This window comes from Octopus bimaculoides, chromosome 8, assembly GCF_046866305.1.
Source record: "Octopus bimaculoides isolate indiv1 chromosome 8, ASM4686630v1, whole genome shotgun sequence".
In the NCBI taxonomy this organism is placed as follows: Eukaryota; Metazoa; Mollusca; class Cephalopoda; order Octopoda; family Octopodidae; genus Octopus; species Octopus bimaculoides.
In genome coordinates this window covers 69,239,845-69,257,943 of record NC_142935.1, presented here as the reverse complement: position 1 = coordinate 69,257,943, position 18,099 = coordinate 69,239,845, and the positions used below count along the sequence as shown (strand labels likewise).

At 36.6% G+C, this 18,099-nt stretch overlaps 1 protein-coding gene across 4 annotated transcripts in view; it reads right to left on the bottom strand.

Moving 5' to 3' along the window:
• The window catches only part of LOC106867807 (atrial natriuretic peptide receptor 1), an 865,062-nt gene that overhangs the window by 101,352 nt on the left and 745,611 nt on the right, over positions 1-18,099 (bottom strand). For all 4 annotated transcript variants that reach the window (XM_014912829.3, XM_089356636.1, XM_014912828.3 and 1 more), the window contains one exon: positions 14,333-14,498. In XM_014912829.3, the coding sequence (XP_014768315.1) occupies positions 14,333-14,498 (166 nt within the window). The remainder of the gene's footprint in view (positions 1-14,332; positions 14,499-18,099) is intronic.

Here is an 18,099-nt window from a genome sequence, read left to right as displayed (position 1 = left end):
AGTCTAATGACAGAAAAAATAAGCAATAATAAACAATAATATATATATATATATATTGTATATATATGTATGTATGTATATATATATTTGTATTTCAATTTGATTTACATGTGTGCCATGTGGAGCTGTGTCACAGACTATATATTTTCCGGCCGTTGTTATGAAACTCATTTGTTTTTGAAGAAAGAATGTGGCTCAGAACTTTTTCAGTTAACATATGGATTGAATGGTTGAAGTTGGTTATGTGGTACAGTAAGGGAATTTTCAGTCAATTTTCCCCTACATTCATGTGTCAAGGTTATCCGTGCAAGAAGGTCACATGAAAGCTTTTATCTAGTGGAAATTAAAATAGTAGTTATTTAGACAAGACAAAAATGTCTATTGCTGAATCTATTTCTTAATTTGATTTCAGCTTACAATGCTGTATTTACTTAACCATTTAGCATTCAGATTAATCTGTCAAATGTAATGCTTATTCGTTCATATCATTTTGAATTAATCATGCATTATGTCATAGCTTCAAGATTTCGATGATGCGGTTGCTTATTCTTAGAATGACTTTGTTGGGTATGTGTGGGATGGTCAACCTGGCTGCTTTAAACACCAAACAGGTAGAATATTTGGGCCATATATGGCCAGTTTAAATGCTAAAGATGATGAAAGTCAGCCTTAAAGTGACAATAGCTTGTCTCAAGCTATAAGCAGTAATATTTCCCAAGAGTCTCAAACAGGGAAGACAGTAGTTGAGAGGGGTAGCCATACAAAAAAGTCTCCTCTTGAAACTCTTGTCTGTACAGTCAGTGTTTATATGAGAAGATTTGGAATCTATTATTGCTGCATATAGTGTTAAGAAGACAACAATGTATAATTGGGTACACAGAAATTGTGCATCACATTTGCAGAGGTGTCAGTGTTAAAGATAAGAAGAGACAATATCAACACTTTGAGTCACTCATTGGGTAATTTAATGGGTGCTCATAATTAGCATTACGTCATCAACATATAGACTGATTATATTCCAACAAACTCTAGCAAATCATCTTAACAGAAGAATGATTTTCTTGAAGCAAATGTATTATTTACAGCCTGAGTAAGGTTTTCAAAGTTAACGAGACAGTTGATATCAAACCTATAAGCTCGTCATAATGGAGCATAATCCTTTAGCACCTGGATTATTCTGTCAAACGTAACGCATATTTATTCACATTTTTAAAAATTAATCATGCTTAGAGATTTTGAAGATGTGATCATTTAGTTTTAGAATAACTTTGCAGGTAGGTATGAGATGCTGGATATGGCTAGTTTGAATATGAAACAGGTAGACTATTTCGATATGGCTAATTTAAATGCTAAAGACTTAACCTTGCTCCTGAGGTGTAAAAGCAACAGATAGTTCAAGACTTCACAGTGTATGAGATTACAGCCTGGTGTAAAGTTAACTAAATCCCCATTTATTACTGGTACTCATTTCAGTTGATCAGAATGGAGAAATAAGAAATGAAGTGCCTTATTGAAAGGGACAATATGCCACCTATTCAAGGAATCACATCCACAACTTTTTATATTACAATCACGAACCCAATATTTTAACCAGTATGCCACATATTGATTGTTTAGTATTTTCAAAGCAGATGATTCCATTAAACACATAAAAGATATTTTGATACTCGTTAAGAAAAAAAAAAATGTTGCCAGTCAAAATAAATTGTAATTTATTACTCATTAGACAAAAACATTGAAGCAAATTTTGATATGTAAGTACTGTCTCAAACCCTAAGACTCATAGGGTCTGTTAAGTGATCTCCATGGCATATAAGCGACCAAGATCACAACTTTCCCCTAAATGGGATGTCAGTCCTTAACAGGGTTATTCATTTAAAGCTGAGTGGACTGGAGCAAAGTGAAATGAAGTGTTTCACTCAAGAACACAACAAAACCATCTGGGAATTGAAACCACAATCTTGCAATCATGAGTGAAACTCCTTAACTGCTAGGCCACATGCTATCATCCAAGGTTTAATAGCATTATTAATTGAAAACGTATTTAATCTTTTTTGTGACTATTTTAATTTGATTCAAGATTATTAATTTTTTTTTCAAAATTATTCTAATTTGCATTCAGTTTATTTTAATTTGTACTTGAAAAGGAGCAGTACCATACTTCTAGTTATCTGTTTTGGTCACAGAAAATACAAGGTGAGCTGAACGGATGAGTGTTAACTGTCTTGGCCATGTATACAATACAGCAAAGTATACCACACTGTGGGTCCTATTTACAGATTAGTGGACTGAACTTTTGATAGTTAAGTGTGTTGGCCATTGATGCAGTGAACTATATTATACTGTGGCACTTATTTGCAGCTAAGTAGATTGAACTGTTGACAATTAAGTGTCTTGTCCTACAGTGTAGGGAATTATACCACACTGTGGTATGTGTATACAACTAGGTAACTAGACTGTTGACAGTTATGTGTGTTGGTCAGAGACACAGTACAGTGGCCTATAACACTCAGTGGTACCTGTTACAGCTAGGTGGACTGTGGTATCTACCTACAGCTAGGTAGGGAAGGTACATGGCTCAGTGGTTAGAGCATCAGGTTCACAATCATGAGGTAGTGAGTTCAATTCCAGGACTGGGCTATCAGTTGTGTTCTTGAGGAAGACACTTTATTTCGTGTTACTCTAGTTCACTCAGTTGTAGAAATGAGTTGCGATGACACTGGTGCCAAGTTGTATCAGCCTTTGCCTTTCTCTTGGATAACATTGGTGCCACGGAAAGGAGAGACTGGTATACATGGATGACTGCTGGTCTTCCATAAACAACCTTGCCCAGACTTGTGCTGCAGAAGGGAATTTTCTAGGTGAATCCCATAGTCATTCATGGCTGAAGGGAGTTTTTATCCCCTTTTTCTTATGGTCTTGGACACTCTAGGAGCAGTAACATCATAAGAAGTTCTGACCCCATAAATGAATGTCTTACTCAGGCACCTCAATCATTTGTGTATGGTCAGTTGTTAATTATTAATTGTAGCATGAGGTGATGAGCTGGAAAAATCATTTGCATGTAACAAAATGCTTAGCAGCATCTGTTTTAGCTTTGTATTCCAAGTTCAAATTCCGCCAAAGTCAATTTAACCTTTCAGCCTTTGTGGGTCAATAAAATAAATACCAGTTGAGCATTGGAGTCAAATGTATTCAGCTATCTTCCCCCATTCTACCCCCACCCAACCAGCAAAAAAAAAAAAAAAAAATTATGTCTTGTGTCTATAACAGAAACAATTAAAGGCAGTGAGATGGGAAAATGGTTAGCACACTGGACAAAGTGCTTAGATGCATTTCTTCCAGCTGTATGTTCTGAGCTCAAATTCTACTGAGGTCAACGTTGCCTATGTTATTTCAGGGTTGATGAAATAAAGTACCAGTTGAACACTGAGGTCAATGTAATCAACTCTCTCCTTCCCACGAAGTTTCAGGCCTTGTACCAACAGTAGGAAGAATTGTTAACCCTTTCGTTACTATATTTCTGACCAAAATACACCCCTCATGAGTTTCAATTAAATTTTAAAATAATCATGAATTTAGACTAGTCTCATTAAACACCTGTAACTTGTTTATTTATCAACATATTAATGTGATATTTGGAACATAATGAAAGAAAGAGTTCTTAATCAATTCTATTGCATAATTTCTGTCTCAAAGTTCTCCACGTACTGGGGGTGGTACTGCTAGTGTCTCTCACATGTAAATATTGGTTCAGCTTTACAAATCGTACTCGTTCATAATACTGGAAATATATTCATCACCAAAAGGTTCCTGATCGCTCCAGTAATTTGTTATTCTGGGTAACTGTCTAATACCCATAATAATATTTATGGCAAAAAATGCCCGTATTTCATCTACAGTTGCAGAAAACCGTAAGCTATCTTTTTTTTCCGGTTTGTTTACATTCTGCGTAACGGTTTGTTTCCGCAGTAATCATTTCAAACAAGCATGAAAAAGAAGTCTAAAGGTTTCGCTTCCTGAGAAAGATTATGGATAGACCCTGTTTCCTCAGAAAAATTGTTAATAAAAACGTTTTTTTAAGTTTTTACTCCATTCTGGTGTAAAATCATCCTCGCTATCGCCGTCGCTCCTTTCAGAATCGCTGATTTCAGATTCGGATACAGAAATATCCGATTTATTATCGTTCACCACGTGCTTTTGTAGCTCATTCATTCTTTTCTTCGATATCTCCATGTCTTCTGTTGAAAAACCTTCAAATTCGGAATCACTGCTTGATAGCATGAAACTCCTCTCCATCTTCAAAGTTGAAAAAAATCAATGCCGCAAAAAATGTGGAAAAAAATCTTCCAAATTTCACTGAGTTCAAATATCACGCCAAACAATGTCGGAGACAATAACTCAACTGTTTGCAAAGTGAAATCAGGTGTTTTAACGAATGTACTAACGAGATTTGGGTTCAAATATACATTTAAATAACAATGGGTACGCTCGGCCGGCTACGGCCGGGTTAGTCTTATGAACCAAAATTCTTTTCGGCCGGCTACGGCCCGGTCAGTAACGAAAGGGTTAATTGTAGTATATGTGATATTTAGATCAATGTAACAATGAGTGAGTGTGTGTGTGTGTGTGGGAATAGAAAGGGACAATAAATAAGATTTATTGTTGGTAAACACCAAAGTAAGACACCAGAACAAGCAGTTAAATTTTATTCAATAATTCATGAAGATTTATCCAGGATTGAAACCATTGACCGAAATAGAATATAAATTCTTAGATCTATAAATAGTCTCTGTGAAGATATACCCTAGACAAATCACTGAGAACATTATCTTGGCTGGGATTAATAAAATCAATACTAATGCAATATCTATCCATTATTTTATATAATCAATTATTTGATTATTGATGTGAAAATTGATTAATATTGATCTAACACATAACTAATTTCTGATGAAGATGTGGTGTAATCAGGTGAATGAACCCTGTATATTACAGGTATGACATAACAAGGTAGCCACTATGTTTAGAATGGAAAAACCTTTGTTTTTTAACTCCAGGGTATACAACAAATGTATATGAACCTATGTGGTCACATCTGAATTGCTAATTTTTCATAAGTATTAAATTACTGTTTTAGTTTTCAGGTTTAAACCATTATTTTCATCAGGATTTTTAGAGATTTCATCAAAGATTGATTTCATATGTGACTACAAGTAAAATTTTATCCGCATTTAAGGAGGTTACCTCATGTCTGATCTACTTGAGCATTCAACATGCTAGAAATAGCAACCAGATCTCCATGAAATTACAGTAATGATTGTCTCGTAAAAAGAATAGACACTTATTAAGATACACTGTTTAAGGTACAAAAGTCATGACTGGAGTGCCTTTGGTCTCAGCCCACCTGGATCAAGGTTGACCTAGGATTAATAACTACAGATTGAAATTTTCAGCTGATGTGACAGGAGGATGACTGAACAAAATGTCTTATGCTTAACATCATTGTTTTGCTGAAGACTAGCTCTTAGAATTGCTTGCTGCTATATTCCTCACAAATCTGTTTAATTTCCTCATGGTATCTGTAATTGCATGAACCTTAACATTTAAAGGACAAGTATATAGATTGGAGAGTCTGTTGTGAAGAAGGAGTAGGTCAATGAAGAGGAAATTGCTAACATCTGTGTGTCTGAGAGAAATGGTAGCTTGGAAAACTAATGAATCCAGTTCTCCTAAGGATTATACATCCTTAGACAATATCCATGGCACATCACCTCAAACATCGGCTTCCTTAGATCTTGATGAATTCTTCAAAATCAATATATTGGACCATCCTTCAAAGTACAAAGGCTTTACACTATATAGAGAAACCTAATTGGAAGTATGAGTATGGTGATGAGGATATACTCTACTATGGTGATGGGGATATAAATATGATGTCATTAGCATAGAATAGCAGTACTATGGTGATACACATAAGAGATCATGAACCTAACAGAGGAGTACTATGTAATATAAATAAGAGGTCATCACAATGAAACAGTGGTACTAAAGAAAGAGATCACCAATGTAGTACAGCAGTACTATCAAAAAGAGATTGTATGGAAGCTTCAATAACCTTCTTGAAAGAGTAGCCAATTCTCCCTTCACTACCATTTATAAAAAAGGACACATGAGATAACGTGCTCCCTGATATGTCATTGCTGGAATATTGTTAATGATAGATCAGCATCTTTTATCTTTTATTTCTTTCAGCCATTAGAATCTGGCCATACTGGGGCACTGCCTTGAAGAATTTTAGTTAAATGAATTGATCAACTCCAGTACTTATTTTTTTAAAGCCTGGTATTTATTCTTATTTCTTTATTGCCCACAAGGGACTAAACATAGAGGGGACAAACAAGGACAGACAAAGGGATTAAGTCGATTACATCAACCCCAGTGCATAACTGGTACTTAATTTATCGACTCCGAAAGGATGAAAGGCAAAGTTGACCTCGGTGGAATTTGAACTCAGAACGTAACGGCAGACGAAATATCGCTAGGCATTTCACCCGGCATGCTAACGATTGTGCCAGATTGCCGCCTTCTTAAGCCTGGTACTTATTCTATTGGCCTTTTGCTGAACCACTAAGTTACAGGGATGTAATCACATCAACATTGGTTATCAAGCAATGGAGGGGGTACAAACACAAAGACACACACACACACACACATGTATGTATGTAGGCTTGTTTCAGTTTCCGTCCACCAAATCCCCTCACAAGGCTTTGGTTGGCCTGAGGCTATAGTAGAAGACACCTGCCCAAGGTGCCATGCAGTGCGACTGAACCTAGAACTGTGGTTGAAAAGTAAACCTTTTACCACACGCCCATGCCTACATCTGCATGATCACAATCAAGATGTTATATGTGTGGTGTGTGGGATACAGTATGTATGGTGTCCTCTGTATGACTGTGTGGAATATAGTATGTGGTAAGTTGTGTGGTGAATGCATATCATATATACAGTGTATAAGACATAGTATATCATGCGTAGCATGTGTAGTGCATTGGATGTAGTGTGCAGTGTATAGGATGTAGACGGTAGTGTATGTCTAGTGTATGTGATGTAATGGTTGTGGTATGTCTTGTATGTAATATGAGGTGTCTGTAGTGTATAAGATATAGTATGTATGATGTATTTGGAAAACAACAAAGATGACTCCAAATAACCTTGTTCCTCTTTGGTCAGATGGAAGGGCAACTGTAAAACCATGTATTTAACCATGTCAATATGTATCATTCCAGACCTATACAACCCAAACTTAATGAAAACTAACTGAATAAGAAAAATAAATGGAACCAAACAAGTAATGTATAATACATGTTGTTGTTGTTGTTGTTGCTGTTGCTGTTGAGAGTAAATTGATTTCTGTGGTTGTTGTTGTTGTTGCTATTGTTGGAATTGTTAAGTGTGACCAAAACTATCCCCTCTCATCAGTTACCAATATATTCAACAGAACTTCACACAGGAATTACTGGCTGTAGCATTGATTGATGGATATAATTATAACATAGGGATGGAGAGAGAAGTAGAGGCGTACATACATACATACATAAATATGGAGAGAGAGAAAGGGAAAGAGGGAGAGAGAGAGGGGGGAGAGGGAGAGAGGGGGAGAGGGAGAGAGGGGGGAGAGGGAGAGAGAGGGCGGAAACAGGATGGGAGTGAGCGAAGGTGGGAAGATAGAGAGACGTTGATTGAGATCATTATCTGTATGCGCATAAATCTAAATGTCTATGCATGTGTTTGTATGGTATGTATGTATGAATACATGTACTCATACATATGTGCACCCCCCCCAAAAAACACACACAGATATATAAATACACATGTATACACATTTATATATATGTGTGTGTGTGTATGTGTGTACACGACACACATGCATGTGTTTTTATGTGCTTGTTTATAAATATGTAATTTGCCATCTGTAGTCTGATGTAATATACACAATGGTACCATTTTATATGCATATATGTGGTTATATATATGGGTGCGTATGTGTATGTATGTATGTACAAGTTCATATACACATACATAAACACCATACAAACATACATAGACATTTAGATGCCTGCTACATCGTGTACAGTGGAACATCTTACAACACATCACATGTATAAGCTAATACATACACTTATGCAGTCACACATACATGTATATACTCTGTGTGGGTGTGGATGTGGGTGTGATTATAAGAGAGAGAAAGAAAGGAAGATATAAATGATAGAGATGTAGAAAGAGAGGAGAGAAATAGAACAAATAAGGGAAGAAGAGGTAAAAGAATAAGAGAAGTTGGAAAATTGAATATTGAAAGAATAGGTGAGACCAAAAGAGAGAAGAAGGGAGAGAGAGAGAAAGAAAGAGAGAGAGAAGGATTAGCAGAAAATGATTATGCAACACACACAGACATAATTTTTTTCTCTGTTTGAAGAATTTCTAATAGACAATTCTTTACATGTCTAACATGTAAAATCTTGTAATTCCTATTAGCAAATGAAACATGTGTAATAGAGACTAATATCAAAAACAGTTTCCACTTTCCACTTTTGTTATATATCATCATCATCATCATCATGTTTTGTCTGTTTTCCATGCTGGCATGGGTTGGATGGTTTGACCAGAGCTGGGAAGCTGGGAAGCTGCACCAGGTTCCAGTCTGACTTGGCCTGGTTTCTATAACTGAATGCTCTTCCTAACACCAACCACTTTACAGAATTTGCTGTGTGCTTTTAACATGCCACCAGCATGAGTGCTCCTACATGAGTATGACTGTAAATAAACTACATCCGGTTGCGGAACTCAGGTTCAAGGGTCCTAGGGTTCTGATAACTAGGGTTAGGGTGAGGAGTGTGGTAGTAGCTCTTTGCCACTATTGTTTTTAGGTCTACCCTGTCCCAGAGTAGTAGTTCTGGTCAAAGTCCTACCTATGGATTAATTGGCATGTCACAGAATCATCACTGGAAGGGGGCCACTCACAAACATTTCAATGGACTCAAGGAAGATAAGATCCTTCATCTCTTTAACTGCTCATCTAAAAGAACTCTATACAAAGCCTGCATCCTGATAACTATTGGGCTTGTGACACTTGTTGCACCAGATCAATACAAATTTGAAAGACAACAGAGTGGGATCAGCTCTGCATGAACCATGTCTATTATAATATACCTCTGCTGCCTTGTGGGCAATTTGTTGAGTATTTAAAAAAGGCTAAGGGTGAAAACTCACAAAGAAAATCTGTGGGGAGAGATCATTAGACAGCTATGCATCTGGCATTCCCTGGAGCTTCATGGATGTTGTGAATGTGTTGACTGGTCTTTCCTTTGTGATGTGTTTTCCTGAGTGAAGAGTGGGTAAGTGTATTTGGGGCTAGATGTATGCTTCTCGAAACAGCCCAGGCACAGCCAGCAGAGGTGGCTAAGTTACTGCCTCTGCAATACTATTGACCAATGACAGAAAAAGATGGATGAATGGACAGATGGAAGGACATAGATACATACATACGTGTATGTATGTATGTATGTATGTATGTATGTATGTATGTAGTTTAATTTAAACTAGTGGCATATAAGTCTCATCATGGACAGATTATAGTGACAATGCAGGACATATTTTGGTCTTATTGCTCCTTTTCAGTAAAGAACTGCATCAGGGATGTTTGTGACATCTTTATTGCTATGTTTTCACACATCAAGCATCCAAACTGTCTCTCATACTCAAATTTGCATACATACACACAGGCAGACTTTTGTGTGTGTATGTATATGTGTACACATGTCTACAAATAGCTACTTTTGCTTCTAGTCAACATTCATCTGTCAAGAATGGGGAATATATATTCACTCACTCACACTCATACACATGCACACATTTATATGTACATACACAGTAGCATGTACTCATGCACCATGTGATTCTTCCAGTTTCCACATCTAAATTTCTATCAGAAAGGATTGGGCAGCCCTTAGCTATAGTAGAAAACACCAACCAACAGTATTCACACAGCGGGATTGAACCCATGCCTTTGCCCACAAGACTTTGCAAGCAGGTATATAATATTGGTTTCAAATTTTGGCACAAGGGCAACAATTTAGAAGGGAGGGGATATTTCAATTACATCAACCCCAATGTTTAGCTGATACTTATTTTATTTACCTTGAAAGGATGGAAGTCAAAATTGACCTTGACGGAATTTCAACTCAGAATGTAAAGACTGACAAAGTGCCACTAAGCATTTTGCTCGGTGTGCCAACAGTTCTGCCAGGTCACTGCTTTGTATATGTGCTTAATATTAACAGTTAGAAATACACTAATCTTATTCCAGAACTTATTCTTAGACTTAAAAATCCAGTTCTCATAATTTTGATATTATTATGGGCCTGTCTAATTCAGCTCAAGAAACAGATTTAGTAGGATAATTTTTCTTATATAAATGAAATAGAAATTTCCTTTACATAAATGGAAGTTTATATTATAATGATTAAGGTTTTTACAACAGTTTTTTTATTGCTCTTTATCTAAGTTTATCAGACAACTTAAAAATGCCATTAATAAATAATTTTGGAATGATAATCTCTATCACTTTTAGAAAGAATATAAAAATTATTAATTTCCTTGATGCTACTCTAAATTTAAATTCTAACCTTTATTATCCCTATAATGTACTTAACGGAAGTTTACACTATACAAGTAAAATTTCTAACCACCCTTAATCTATAAAAGATGCTTACATATTTAAAATTATTTCAATTAGTATTTCAGATCTTTCAGTCACTGAAAGAATTTTTAATGACAGTACATCCTAGTAAGATGATATTTTCATGTGAAGTGATTAAAATGCAATGATAGATATATCTACAGTATAATACTAAACTTAAGGTGATACATAATCAAATAAATATTCTCATTACTATTCATAAAAGCTTTAATGATGAACCTGTGATTCTTAAGGGTAGGAATACAAGAAATACCTCTATAATCACAGATAATCTCTATAATTCTAAATTTTCATCTAAAAAAATGTAACACATTTAGTAATAATCTCAATAACATTTTACCAACATATGTAAATGCTCGGATAAATAATAAACAGAGAAAATAAAAAGCAGAGACTGTTTGTCAATAAGTACACTCAAACGTTACTAGTGTTTCCAAGCATAAAAGTAGAACACAGATATCATATATTAATCATTAGCATTGTAGCAACAATAATTGTAGTATATATAACTTAGAGTGGTAGAATATTAATATTATTAATAAACCAATAAAATTCTAATAATTCTCTTGATTAAATAATATTGTTAAAATGTTAACTGTTAACTTATCATCTACAGCAAATAGAGAGGCTTGTTGTCATCCAAATAACAATACTCAACTAATATTTGGTAATAGGAAAAATTGGAAAAAGATAACATGGTATAATCTTCCTTATTCTCTACACGTAAAAAGAACTTTACAAAGTATACTCTTTGAATTTCTAACTTTGAAATTATCTTATTTTACTACTCCTCACTCAGCACCTTCTATTGTGACATCTAATCATTGTAGGTTAAACAGTGATTATTATTATTATTATTATTATTATTATTATTATTAGGGTGGTGAGGTGACAGAATCATTAGCATGCTGGGCAAAATGTTTAGCAGCATTTTGTCTATCTTTATCTAAAAGCTCACATTCTTCCGAAGTTGATTTGGCCTTTCATCTTTTTGGGGTCAATAGAATAAGTACCAGTTGAACATTGGGGGTCAATGTAATCGACTTATCACTCCCCTGAAACTGCTGACCTTGCACCAAAATTTGAAATAATAATAATAATAATAATGAAAAGAAAGATTGAGAGAGCTTCTAGTAGGTTTACGTTTAACTCTAATTTAGATTATTCAGATTTCACATGTTTAAATAAGTTAAATTATTCACAAATTAAATAAATAAATAAAATTGTTGTTGTGTGTGTGAGAGAGAGAGAGAGAGAAGGAGAAAGGAAGAGAGAAATAATAGGGAATGTAGAGAGAGGAGAGAAGAAGAAAAAAATAGGGAAGAAATATGTTTTCAGTAAAAGGAAAGGCTATTGACCAGCCAAATAATCAATCAATCTCAGATCATAATAATGTTAACAATATCTATACAAAATAAAGGCAGTGAGCTGTCAGGCTCATCAGCATGATGGACAAAATGCTTAGTGGCGTTTTGTCCATCTTTACTTTCTGAGTTTAAATTCCAGAAGTCAACACTGCTCTTCATTGGCCTTCAACCAAAATATGAAACCAGTTTCTTTCTAATATTAATTTTATATAATATTGTAATTTTATGTAATATTATATATATTTTCAGCTTTCTTTTTTTTTTCTTTCTTTTTAATTTAACGTCCGTTGTCCATGCCAGCATGGGTTGGGCAGTTTAACCAAGGATGGTAAGCTGAGGGGCTGCACCAGATTCCAGTCTGAATTGGTATTGCTTCTAATACCAACCACTCTGAGAGTGTAATGGGCGCATTTATGTGCCGGTTCCATGACACCAGTATCTGCAAGGACTATGATTTCACTTGTCTCAATGGTTCTTCTTCTCAGTCATTTGTCATTGCCTCTATGAGACCCAACACCCAAAAGCTGCTTTTTATATCTATATAATATTAATTTTATATAACATATATTTTATGAAATATCAATTTTATTACCCTGCGCGCGAAGGTGCAATGGCCTAGTGGTTAAGGCAGTGGACTTGCGGTCACAGGATCGCGGTTTCGATTCCCAGACCGGGTGCTGTGAGTGTTTATTGAGCGAAAACACCTAAAGCTCCACGAGGCTCCGGCAGGAGATGGTGGCGAACCCTGCTGTACTCTTTCACCACAACTTTCTCTCACTCTTTCTTCCTGTTTCTGTTGTGCCTGTAATTCAAAGGGTCAGCCTTGTCACTTTGTGTCACGCTGAATATCTCCGAGAACTACGTTAAGGGTACATATATCTGTGGAGTGCTCAGCCACTTGCACGTTAATTTCACGAGCCGGCTGTTTCGTTGATTGGATCAACTGGAACCCTCGACGTCGTAAGCGACGGAGTGCCAACATAACATACCCTGCGCGCATAACTGAAAGCAGGATATTGTGGTTGTTCATCTTTTTATGTTTGCAAATTATTGGAAAACGGCTGAATGGATTTTCACCAAATTTGGCTGAAATACTCATTGGGTGAATGGCTCAAACTCATTATTTTGGTTTGATTATCTGCAACACTGGCGAACGGATTAATCAAAATGTATTGATTCTTTATTTACATATGCATAAACAGGGGAAATTACTCTTGATGTCATTGTGTTGAAATCTGAATTTATATTTTTTTATTTATTTTTATTTATGTGTTTCAGCCAAGTGGCTGCGGTCATGCTGGTGCACCACCGTGAGAATATATTTATTAAATAAAATTTTATTTTATCCTTGCATGCGTGCCGGGTAGGCATCACTTCTCCAATGCCTTTTTTCTCTCCTTCCCTTTACAATATTATATATTTTATATAACATTGTAATTCTATATAATATTGAAATATGCTAGAAAGAGGTCCCTCTTTCTAGCATATTGGATGTCCACCTAGTGGTCATCCCTTCTTATACACATGTATATATATATATATATATATATATATATATATATATATATATATACATATACATATGTATATATATATGTTCATATATATATATATAAGCACACATATATATACAGGTGTTTGTGTATATATATATATATATATATATATTATTTTGTTTAAAAGAGTTCCAACACTGTCTGTTTTTTATGTTTTATTTATATTCCTGCAAAACCAATGTGGGATATAGAATATGGAATATACAGTATATAATATAATATACAATATATAATATAAAATAAAAATGGGTGGTACAATGAAATAAAGTATTGAATGTCTTATTGAATATATGGAATATGTCTTATTGAATAGATGAAATATTGAGTGTTCAATATAAAGGATTAAATATATAAAGGCGAATACGTATTTTCTATACCTTGTGGTATTTCATAATGGCTCATATGACAGACTTAAACAGACTATAAAAAACAGACAGTGTTGGAACTCTTTTAAACAAAATAATATATTCCTCTATACACAATCATACAAAACCCCCTTTTTTTGTATTTATTTTTACTCGCATATATATATATATATATATATATATATATATATATATATATATATATATATGAATGTATCTATGGATATGGAAGAGAGAGAGAAGAATAGGGGATCAGATGTGAAGTATAGATACAATACTTACTATTATAATAAGCATAGGTGTCCGTTTCAGCAGTATAATCGTGTTCTCGCAGCGAGTGAAGACCAAAATCTGTGACTTTCAACACAAACCTGCTATCGATGACACAGTTGGAACTCTTCAAGTTACCATGACTCTTGATATCACTGCCTTGGAGGTAGGCCATGCCCTGTAATAAATACACAGATGCATACAAATACTGAGTTGAAGATTTTGACATGAAATTGAAGTAAATTTAATCTTAATCCTATTGAATATTATTTAATACAGAGATCTTCAATCATTTTTTTTATCTATGGGCATCTCTGATTACTATTTTATTCGGATGGTCCCCACCCCCATAGCTATTTGATGGTTACAAACTAATTTTATAGAAACTTCTTTCAAAATTGCTATTAAGTTTTTTTTGCATATCAACCTGTGTTGATTGAACAAAGTAAAATGTTAGAGAAAGAGACCTAGCTGTTTCTTGCAATACATATCAATACATTTATCTAAAGCAAAATTTTTTCAAGGGCACTTAAAGCACTGTTGTGGATCCCCAATTTATTATTTTGTTGCGTGGACCCTGCAAAATCTGATATGGACCCACAAGAGCCATATGGACTCCGGTTGAGAACCACTGGTTTAATATGTAAAACCTATTACCATCTCTGGATACATTGTCCTTCTCTGAATTCACACCACCTTAGATTTGTGAGTTCATTAGTGCTTAATAGGTTATCTCTTATTATATTAGACTTGTTGCCAATGCTTAACAATGACACCACAATTGGTGGAACTATGGGACTCAGAGACTCAAGTAAGTTGGCAAGTTTGATCCTAGAATGCAAAGATCTGGAATAACTACATCAAAGAATTTCATGTGATATTTCCAATAATTTCATCAATCTACAGTCTTAAACTGGTGTTGTGTTTATTGCCCCTCAGAAGATTAATGGCAAAGTTGGCTTTAGCAGGACTGGAATTCAGGGTACAGAGAGCTGAAACAAATTCTACAAGATGTAGTCAATGCTCTAACACCTCTGCTATCTTTTCACTCTCTTTCAATTTCTTATATCTGTCTGTCTTTCTGTCTGTCTGTGTAATGATCAAAGTAAATTGACTATACCAAGTGGATGTCAGATACCCATCCATGTTATGAAAATATCTAAGTCACAAATGCATACACAAACATTGATTGGGAAAATTTCCTGTTCAGGGTATGTCCTATATAATGTGTACAGAAATAAAAACAGGTAAAAAACTAATGTTGCTTTGTTCTTTTAGACGTTGCTTTTATTTCAAGTTTGTTTTACATGAGAAAGAGTTTCTACAGCTGGATGCCCTTCCTAATGCCAACCACTCCGAGAGTGTAGTGGGTGCTTTTACGTGCCACCGGCATGAAGGCCAGTCAGGTGGTACTGGCAACCACCACGCTCAAAATGGTGTATTTTATGTGCCACCTGCACAGGAGCCAGTCCGGCAGCACTGGCAATGACCTCGCTCAAATGTCTTTTCACGTGCCACTGGCACAAGTGACAGCAAGGCGATGCTGGTAACGATCATGCTCAAATGGTGCTATTTACGTGCCACTGGCAGGGAAGCCAGACAGCTGGTGCTCTGGCAACGATCATGCTCAGACGGTGCTTTTAGCGCTCCACTGGTACAGGTGCCATCATAATTTTGCTTTTACCTGCCCCAACAGGTCTTCGCAAGCTGTGTTTAGTATCCAATGAAGGAGACGTTGGCATGGGTGCAAGTCATCAAATTTAGTTTGATTTCGATTACACTTGCCTCAACAGGTCTTCGCAAGTGGAGTTTAGTGTCCAATGAAGGAAAGGTACGCATAAGTGTGCTGGCTACACCCCTGGCAGAGGTCTTGGATTATGGTCTCACTTGGCTTGCCGGGTCTTCTCATGCACATGATATTTCCAAAGGTCTCAGTCTTGTGACTGGCTCTTGTGTAGGTGGCACGTAAAATTGTGTAGGTGGCAAGTAAAATACACCATTTTGAGCATGGCTGTTGCTAGTACCTCCTGACTGGCCATCTTGACGGTGGCACGTAAAAGCGCCCACTACACTCTCAGAGTGGTTGGCGTTAGGAAGGGCATCCAGCTGTAGAAACTCTGCCAAATTTAGATTGGAGCCTGGTGTTGCCATCCGGTTTCACCAGTCCTCAGTCAAATCGTCCAACCCATGCTAGCATGGAAAGCGGACGTTAAACGATGATGATGATGATGATATATATATATATATATATATATATATATATATATATATATATATATATATATATATATATATATATATATATATCATCATCATCATTTAATGTCCGCTTTCCATGCTAGATGGGTTGGACGATTTGACTGAGGACTGGTGAAACCGGATGGCAACACCAGGCTCCAATCTGATTTGGCAGAGTTTCTACAGCTGGATGCCCTTCCTAACGCCAACCACTCAGAGAGTGTAGTGGGTGCTTTTACGTGTCACCCGCACGAAGGCCAGTCAGGCGCTACTGGCAACGCCCACGCTCAAAATGGTGTATTTTATGTGCCACCCGCACAAGAGCCAGTCCAGGGGCACTGGCAACGATCTCGCTCGAAAGTCCTTACACATGTGCCATCACGGATTCGATTTCGCTTGCACCAATAAGTCTTTGCAAGCTGAGTTATGTGTCCCAATGAAAGAGACGATGTTGGCATGGGTGCCAGTCGTCGAATTTAACTCGATTTCGATTTCACTTGCCTCAACAGGTCTTCGCAAATGGTGTTTCGTGTCCAATGAAGGAAGGTACGCATAAGTGGACTGGCTGAGGCCTTAGATTTAGGTCTCACTTGGCTTGCCAGGTCTTCTCACGCACAGCGTTTGGCAGAGTTTCTACGGCTGGATGCCCTTCCTAAAACGCCAACCACTCAGAGAGTGTAGTGGGAGCTTTTACGTGCCATCGGCACAAAGGCCAGTCAGGCGGTACTGGCAACCGCCATGCTCAAAATGGTGTATTTTATGTGCCACCCGCACAGGAGCCAGTCTAGGGGCACTGGCAATGATCTCGCTCAAAAGTCCTTACACATGCTGCAGGCACAAAAGCAAGAAAGGCGATGCTGGGCACAGGTGCCATCATGATTTCGATTTCGCTTGCCCCAATAAGTCTTCGCAAGCTGAGTTTCGTATCCCAATGAAGGAGACGACGCTGGCATGGGTGCCAGTCGTCGAATTTAACTCGATTTCGATTTCACATGCCTCAACATGTCTTCGCAAGTGGAGTTTAGTTTCCAATTTAACTCAATTTCAATTTCACTTGCCTTAACATTTCTTCAAAAGTGGAGTTTAGTGTCCAATTTAACTCGATTTCGATTTCACTTGCCTCAACAGGTCTTCACAAGTGGAATTTAGTGTCCAATGAAGGAAGGAAGGTACGCATAAATGGACTGGCTGGGCCTTAGATTTATGTCTCCCTTGGCTTGCCGGGTCTTCTCGCGCACAGTATATTTCCAAAGGTCTCGGTCAGAAGTCATCGCCTCGGTGAGGCCCAATGTTCGAAGGTCGTGCCTTACCGCCTCATCCCAGGTCTTCCTGGGCCTACCTCTTCCACAGGTTCCGTCAACTGTTAAGGTGTGGCACTTTTTCACACAGCTATCCTCATCCATTCTTGCTACATGACCATACCAGCGCAGTCGTCTCTCTTGCACACTACAACTGATGCTTCGTAAGTTCAACTTTTCTCTCAAGGTACTGATACTCTGTTTAGTATGCACACTGACATTACACATCCATTGGAGCATACT